Raw genomic sequence first — 9,130 nt, forward strand, 5'->3', positions numbered from 1 at the left:
AAGAGAAATGTTAGGATATATTATCAACATTCTACATCCAAAACAGATATTTGTTTTAATATAAAACACTGTTAACAGATTTAAGTGTATGCAAAGAAGTGCTGCTTCATAGATAGCTTGAGAACTTTAAGAAACACAAATAAACATACATTCATCATTTTCTAACACAACAGGCCTGTGACAGAAATTAAATCCTGGCAGATCTCGAAGGATAAGGCCAGTCATTTTTTATATTAATATTATTTTCAACACTCCCCATACAGAGGCTAAAACCACCAATGAGTTACCTCTACTTGTGGTTAGTGTAGAGGCAAATCATTGTCGTTTTTAGTCTCTGTATGGGGAGTGTTGAAAATAATATTAATATGGAAAATGACCGGCCTTTTCTTTTAGCTGTGTTTTTCACCAGGAAATAGTCTTTGCTATTTTGTTAGGAGGAAAATATCCACTTAAAAGCTGCCGATCTCGTGGCCGTAATCAATAATAGAAAGCACATAGGTCCAGTTTGTGCCTTGAATGTGTTGTCATTCCATTTGAGGTTCAGTCCTAAGCATCTGTTTGCCTTTCACAAACCTAATAATGTTGTTTAACAGCAGATACAGCTGTTTCTTGAAGATATTTTTAGAATACAAACCTGTGTGGATAAATATACCTGATAACAGAATGTTCATTTTGGTTTACGTCATTTAAATCGAGCTGAGGTATTTTCACTTCCAGCTACCACCTCTGTTTTCGTTAAGGTAATTAATTCAATGCAACTTTAATAAATGGCAAGTCAGCAGTGTTTTTTTTTGTAGAATATTTGCTTATTTTAATGATTATTCAGTTTTTCCCTTATATGTTAGAAATATACCCATTACAGTTTGTCACTGCTTGAGGTGACTCTAACTGGTTCTCTAATTGGTTGTTTTGTTGACCAGCAGCCACAAACCCAAAGAGATTCACACCATACAAAAAAGAAAGTTTGCAAATTGTTCTAGCACCAATTTAAATGATCTTTTGGGTATATAAAACATTTCCTGGATTTATCTTTCAAATAAACAGATGCTTATTTCAATGACTCAAATGTAATGATAACACAAACTGGAGCTAGTGTATACAGAACATTTAAGTGCAGGGTCAGCTGGGTTGTTTAAACGTCCGTGTCCAGCGGCGGAGGGAAGTCAAGACACGGTGACAGGGAGTCTTGACTGTGTGTGGAGCTAATCCCAGTGTCTGAGTCTGTGTCTGTGACATCTAGACTGTGTTTGAGTTTCACTGTCTGCAAGACGCTGCATTGGGTCTCGCTTTCCAGAGGGACAGGAGGACCAGACTTCTCCTCTGTGCTGTCCCCGATTTGCAGTGAACTCAGCTGTGCAGCCAGCTGCCAGCACTCCTGGTCCTTGGACACCAGTGTAGTGTCAAAGCACTTCAGCTGCTTGTCTACTTCTGCAGCTTGGTTATGAAGGGACATGCCAGTGACGAGGCTGAGTTTCAGTTCATCTTGCAGCCTCTCAAGTTCAGCAGAGTAGATTGGGTCGTCTGCCTCAGAGGGAGTCCAGGAAGCAGCCGCTGCTCCTTCCTGTTCACTGTCCTCATCTTGGTTGAGAGGGGAACTAGCCCTCCTCAGCTCTGCATCGATATCTCGGGACAGTTGGAGGATGAGCTCCTGGTGCCTCTGAACCTGCAGCTCCAGCTGTTCGACTCCAGCGCTGGTGTACAGAAACTCATGCAGCTGCTCCTCGCTGTGCTCCTCTAAACACTGAGCATGAGCCTGAGTCAGTGAACTCTCAGACTCTGCTCCTCTCTGCACCTGCAGCTCAAACTGCTCAATCTCCAAATCCAACTCCCTCATTCGCTGGATCTGCTCCCGGATGGTGTGATCCTGGTTGAGAATGAGCTTCACCATCCGGTCAATCTCCTCAGCGCCCGGGGAGCTCTTGATCTCCTTGTGAAGCTTCTCTAGCTTCCGGAAAGCTTTCTTCACGATGCGCTTTTGCATTTCTGGAGGGAGAGACTGGGGGTACTGAGAACCGTGCTCCCATCGCTTTGGCTTTGCTCCCTTGGACTTTACAACCTTCTTGGCAGGTTGAGGCACAAAATCACTGGTTTTGACAAGAATAAACTGTATGAAGGGTCGTTGGTCACCCCAAGCATACCAGAGCCTCAGGATTCTGGTGAGAGGAGGCAAAGCTCTCTCAAAACCCTTCCACCTCTCGACAAGACAGAAGTCTTTGGCCTCCCCGTGCAGGAGTCGCTTGCTCTCTGGGATTAACTTGTGATCCTCAAGTAATGCCTGAATCATATCTGCACATGTTGTGTGCTTTGTTACGCCACAGACAGCCTTCTCCTCGTTGCAGACAGTGACCTGAATCTCCTTTCCTACCACAGGCTCAGCGTCTTTTGTCCTATGGAAGAGAGAAAGCAAAGCTTAGAATTGTGGCTTTGGATTGAAGCATTTGTTTTCCCCCTATTTCCACATCAAATATCTTTAAGGTTGTGTATGGGGACTTTAAGAGCGTTAAAATCATCTTATTCCACCTCACTGGCTTACTGCACACTGTGTGTTAGTTTATTCAAGCACTTCAGTGATGTTAACATTGAGTGAACTGTGTACAAAACAATCTTTCTTACAGGAGAATTTACAGAGTTGCAACCTGGAGTAGTGTAAGACACCCAGATACTCTTGCACTCATGCTTTAGAAGTTCTTTTACTATTCTAACTAGTAGTAGTTTCTTTAACAGATCCTAGTTTGATGGTTTTCCATTAGGTCAGTGAGCAGGAAACTCCATTCGCTCAGATTCTGCTCCCTGGCTTGATTCTGTTAGACTATTACTCATCAGAAATGATCACTTAGCAGTTCAGTTCTGAGTTATCCCCAAGGCCCTCACTACCTTTTCTTCCCAACCATAAAACTTGTTCAAAATGTTACCTCTGCTGAGCTGAAGATGTCCATTTTTTGTATGCTTAATGGACCAACGGTAATATGCAGAACCTAATATCCAGTCATTAAATGACGGGCAGTGCAGACCTCCAGCGAACCAGTAATCAAATGAGTAGATCACACTGGCAGACATTTCAGTTTGATTTCAAGATAAAAAAGAGATATCATGTCATTATTTCTATGAAATATCATCATTTCTTTGGATTAATCGGGTTACCTCTGTTGTACTGTAGCCGACTGAGTTTCTGCAATTACAGACAGTTCAGTCTCAAAGGAACCAGAGAAAGATCATCCATATAATATCACCAAGAGCTCCTCGTCCACCTCTGAACTGCAGACCATAATGTTGGTCTGTGGTTTTGCACAGGTGATATTTCATTAAACTGTTAAGAGTAATCACTCAGAAAACTGTGCTTGTGGTTAATGTCAAGATTCACCTATAGTAAGTTCACAAACTTGCCAAATGCCAAACTCTGCTGATGTCACTGAGGGAGTTTAGCTGTAGCACAGCAAGAGACGTCTTCACACTATCTGATGTGAATGGACAGAAACTGTAAGGCAAAAATGGTGTTTATGAAATACGTTTTTAAAAAGTGTTTTGCTCTGTTTGTTTCAGTTTCAATTTCAGTTTAAAAAGAAGAGTGTGATGAATTCAAAGGCAAGTAGACATCACCCTTAATGATTTATTAATTAAAATCACATACAATTCAGCCAGGCGGTCAAATGTTCTTAGTCTTGGAACAGTGATGGCTTCAGATCTGAACCCTCATCTTGTAGCTGCTGTGCCTTTATCTGTGGAAATGACCTTAGTTGACTGCAGCCCACATTATCCACCGATTATCAGAAGGGAGGATGGACAGAAATACACATCTTCTGAAGAAGACACAGATTGTGCCCTCTGGCCCGCTAGCACAAATGAGATACTAAGTATAACTCAGAGAGGAGAGCTTACAGTAAATGCTGCATCATTGTTTACTGACTATGCAGGTTGACAGTACACATCATAAAAACTAGGTAAACTGTGAGTCAGTAAGGCCTAAGGAATGTGATATGTAGGCTGCATAGGCTGGCTAATGGTTGCTGAAACCCTTGAAGACGAGCAGGACCATGATCAGTACAGCATAGCTGTAGTGAACATCTGTAACTATCCCCTAAAGTACAAACATCTCCCACTGTCCTGCCTGTTTGTGGTCATATCTGAACATACAGATGAATAAACATGCTCTAAAGACAATTGGGTATTTTAGAAATGGTGACACCCTCCAGCTGTGCAGGAAAAGAGTATAGCACACCAGGGAAACACCTGTATTTGTCCTGTGCCACAATCACCAGCCCTCAGACAACATCCTGCCACCACAGTTCACTGGACAGAGGGAGGAAGGGCGAAGATGGAGTCCATACACTGTGGTCTACTTTGAGTGCCACTCTAATGTACAGAAAGTGTTGACAAATCTATGACTGTGGGAGCATTAAACACATTTAGCAACTGATGGCTCGCAGTGCTTTAAAAGGAAGCTTCTGTCATATATGTAAACACTGTGAGGCTGAGCCGCATTGCAAACAGATATCAAGTCAGTAATTAAATACATTTTCAATGGAGTACAAGTCAGCCAAGTGGCTAGATGTGATGTCATTCCTATTTTAATATTTTATCCACGTCTTTCATGATATTGTGTGATCACAGGTTAATTAGCTTATCTATACACTAATTTAGGCCGGAAGTCAAATTCCTCAGGACTACAAACTGTATTCCTGGAACCTCATGAAAACAGCAGGAGGGAACAATATGATTATCTTCTGAAGACAAACATTTTGGCGAGTCTGGTGGTATCAGGCTGTGGGAGTGCCACAACCTGAAAAGCTTCTTGTCAGCTCCCTGCCAGAGCACACACAAATCCTGCATGCACCATTGGGCAGATTGCATCGCAGCAAATGCATTCATAAGGGCTGTCACTTCGGCTGCCATTGATATTCATAGCTGGGGATTAAGATGCAGCTCCAGACGCAACAAATGAGGCTGCCCTCATAGGTCACACCTTTGGGTGATAAATGCCAAAGCTGACACTGATATTGTGATGAACTCCAAATTTCAGAGTGGAAAGGTGTCAGTGGAAGTAGGGTGTATGATGATCTATAGAAACAATAAATTGTAAAGTTCATGCCACAGCAAGGGTGGATGCAGTGCAGTGCATAATAAAGGATGGGTTAGACCTCAACACTTCACACTCGACTGAACCCAGGAAACGTGAGCAGGTTTGCGTGACCTCAGCTTGAACTCAGTGACACATCAGAGGCATTTCAAGTGATATGAATTTAAATACAAGTTTCTGAGTGGACGTTACAGCTGCACTGTGCTGGCATGGCTCGCTTTCATTGTAATCCTCATAATGACAACCTTGCAGACGTTAACAATTCCTTCTGGTGTCAAGCTACAGGCTGCCACAGAGCACATGCTGTTGGTTTGAGCAAGTCATAACAAATGACAGAACCGCACTGTTCAGTCTCAGCACGTTTTCCGACCAGTAGTGATGCACATATTTCCGACAGGAACAAAGCTGTGATCAGAAGTGGAAAGTAACCAAGTACATTTACTCAAGTAGTGTACTTAAGCACAACTTTGAGGTATCTGCAGTTTACTTGAGTATTTAAGTACTTCATGCACTTCATGCTTCAACACTACATTTCAGAGAAAAATTATGTACTTTGTACTTTTTACATTTCTGTGGTAACTAGTTACCAGTTTTCAGAAAGAGGTTAATAAAACAAAATACAATATAATCACAAGATTTACTAATCCTTGGTATAAAATCCACAACCCAACCAGCAGTAATTCAAATTATAAGCATATTATATAGTTAAAATTAGTTCTGCCTTTATTAATTGCAACATTCAACCTGATTTACACAATAAAACATCAGTAATTATAATGGAATATGATGTATATCAATATAAACTGTGCCATTTTGCATAATGAGTACTTTTGGTACTTTAAATATACTGTATTTCCTGCTAATACTTTTGTACTTAATTTTGAATGCATGCCTTTTACTTGTAACAGAGTATTTCTACACTATGATATTGCTGCTTTTGCTTAAGTAAACAATCTGAGTGCTTCTTACTCCACTGACTGTGATAGCATATCACCAAATATATAATGTGGCCACTGCTGTCAGGTGTGGAATGAATATTTCCTATTATGTGGTGGTTATAAAATTTATAGGATTGCTCTTACAACTGAAAAAGAGCTTGTCTGTACTTGAAATCAGATAAGATAAGAGCACTGTTTGTTGACAAAGGCTACTGTAAATCATTGGAACTCTATTAGAAGGTTTGATCATCCATCTATTATCTATGCCTCTTATCCTCAACAGGGTCACAGGGGTCAGAGCCAATCCCAGCTGACACTGGGCGAGAGGTGGGGTCCACCCTGGACAGGTCGCCGGTCTATCACAGGGCTGACACTTATAGACAGACAACCATACACACTCACTCCTACGGGCAGTTTAGAGGGAATATGATGTATATCAATATAAACTGTGCCATTTTGCATAATGAGTACTTTTGGTACTTTAAATATACTGTATTTCCTGCTAATACTTTTGTACTTAATTTTGAATGCATGCCTTTTACTTGTAACAGAGTATTTCTACACTATGATATTGCTGCTTTTGCTTAAGTAAACAATCTGAGTGCTTCTTACTCCACTGACTGTGATAGCATATCACCAAATATATAATGTGGCCACTGCTGTCAGGTGTGGAATGAATATTTCCTATTATGTGGTGGTTATAAAATTTATAGGATTGCTCTTACAACTGAAAAAGAGCTTGTCTGTACTTGAAATCAGATAAGATAAGAGCACTGTTTGTTGACAAAGGCTACTGTAAATCATTGGAACTCTATTAGAAGGTTTGATCATCCATCTATTATCTATGCCTCTTATCCTCAACAGGGTCACAGGGGTCAGAGCCAATCCCAGCTGACACTGGGCGAGAGGTGGGGTCCACCCTGGACAGGTCGCCGGTCTATCACAGGGCTGACACTTATAGACAGACAACCATACACACTCACTCCTACGGGCAGTTTAGAGTCTCCAGTCAACCTAAGCTGCATGTCTTTGGATTGTGGGAGGAAGCCAGAGCACCAGGAGGGAACCCACACAGGCACAGGGAGAACATGCAGACTCCACATAGAAAGGCCCTAAGTTGGCCAGGGCTCGAACCTGGAACCACTAGATGTTGTTTAATAATAACTATGGCCGGGTTGTTTATTGGAAGGAGGAGAGTCTCCACTTAATGTATCATAAAGTAAAGTTTAAGCTGGTGAAGGAAAAATCTTTAGTTTTGCAGTTCTGATAGTGAAAAGTTAAGAAATTACTCAAGTTGTCACATTTCATCATGAAGGGGACATTAACATCTGACTGCAACAAATTTCATGAGGACATCCAACAGCTGCTGATACATTACTATTCGCTATAACTACATTCAGCTTCCGGGCATCATAGGTATCCACCAGATTTCAGTCATTTCATATTTCTTGTTCACAAAGTGTTGCATCAACTGGCAAACATTTAGCAGCAACATCTTGCTCTAGAATCCACAGGTAAATCTCAGTTTCCTTATTTTATTGATCCAAGAAAGTCGTTATGGTCTGCCATGATGACCACCCCAAAACTCTTATTTCTGCTCTGAGGAGCCAGGAGGCTGTATCAATTACACTGTGGTTCCTCATTCCTCTCTCCTTGCAGTTTATCTTTGTGTCTTATGTGGGCGGGACTAAGACACAAGGAAAAGATGCAAGTGATACAAATAGTGGAACTGGGATTCACCTAATGTGTTACTCTGGATAATCCACAGACCTGGAACTACTTTCTACTAAAGAAATACCTTCTTATGAAAACTATGCAAGACTAAATACCACCAAGTAACCCTTTAAAATAGGCTGAAGGAAATGGGACTGTCTGCTGTCGGGTGTGATACATCACAGTCTAAGATTAGAAATCTTTACATTACCGTTTCCTGAACTGATTAAAGTAGCTCTGTTTTCAGTTCACGACCATCACACAAAGAATATAGGGGTCGAAGTGCCGCTGCTGGACAGGAGATGCTTCCTCTCACTCTTATCTGAAAGAGGATTAGGAACTGACAAGGAAATAACAGCACTTTTCGATCCAGATATGTTGATCTTTGGGATGACTCCCTCCCTCTCTGATAGGCATCTGTGAGCAGAGACACAACACACCCCTTCCCTTCTCTGCCCTCTGTGAAACCACCCATCCCTCTTCTTTTTCTCCCACCAGCAGGTCAGCAAATCGCCACATAAGCTCTTGCTCAGTGACAATAAATGGCTTGATCTCTTTCAAAGCAAATGCTTTTTTTGCCATTTAGTGTGGCCTCCTAATTTGTGTTAACAAAACCATTTGAGCAGCTAAGTGATCCTGTGCACAATGCTATCACGCTGCAATTGTGGCTAAGTGCAAGATTAAGTGGAATAGGTCACTACATTGCTTTGGTCACTTATATCGGTGGCTGGCAACCATTTCATTTGAATCCCTTTAGGCCTGTATATGTGCTGTTTCATTATAAGACAGCAGCTTGACACACAGGACTCCCTGATGACGCACTTTGGTGGTAAAGAGTTGTTAGGTGTAATCATCATCACATTTAAGTTTTACAATAAAAGTTTGTGAAAATTTTGGTTTCAAGCAACTGCAGCTGCACATCACCTTCATCTAGTCATTTTCTGGCAAACCTCCAGCTCTGTGTCTCAGCTCGAGTAAAAGCCAGGCTCTGGAAGCATAAGTCTGACACATCTACAGATCTAAATACTTGAGTTAATTATAGGTGCTGCAATTGTAATTAGTACGCAACATGAAAAATAAACAAATAAAACATCCACTGGAGACAGTTTCAGTCAAAGTCAGAGTCAGCTCTGGGTGATGTGAAAATGCATCCATTCTGCTGCTGGTGCCACGGTCACTGAGGTTTTGTTCCTGACCTTAATCCTAACCCCTTTCTATTCAGTTTGGTGGTAAATAAAAGCCTTAATGAGTAAAGCTAAAAAATGTGTTTTTATCCAAAATTAAAACCTTCCTGATCCTGGTCTTGTCAACATGAATCCTGCATGCTCCCTGTGAGGGATTAGATCATGTCCTGGAGACTCTAAAAAAAGAAATGTTCACAACAAAAACCTGGGAGGGGGGGTGG

The 9,130-nt window shown here is 41.4% G+C and overlaps 1 protein-coding gene across 1 annotated transcript in view; it reads right to left on the reverse strand.

The window, feature by feature from the left end:
• Nucleotides 1-362: 362 nt before the first annotated feature.
• Nucleotides 363-9,130, reverse strand: part of rassf9 (Ras association domain family member 9) — a 9,967-nt gene continuing 1,199 nt past the window's right edge. The window contains exon 2 of the mRNA XM_020593340.1: nt 363-2,387. Coding sequence (XP_020448996.1) covers nt 1,133-2,387 — 1,255 coding nt within the window. The 3' untranslated portion in view covers nt 363-1,132. The remainder of the gene's footprint in view (nt 2,388-9,130) is intronic.

This window comes from Monopterus albus, unplaced genomic scaffold (assembly GCF_001952655.1).
Source record: "Monopterus albus unplaced genomic scaffold, M_albus_1.0 scaffold19.1, whole genome shotgun sequence".
In the NCBI taxonomy this organism is placed as follows: domain Eukaryota; kingdom Metazoa; phylum Chordata; class Actinopteri; order Synbranchiformes; family Synbranchidae; genus Monopterus; species Monopterus albus.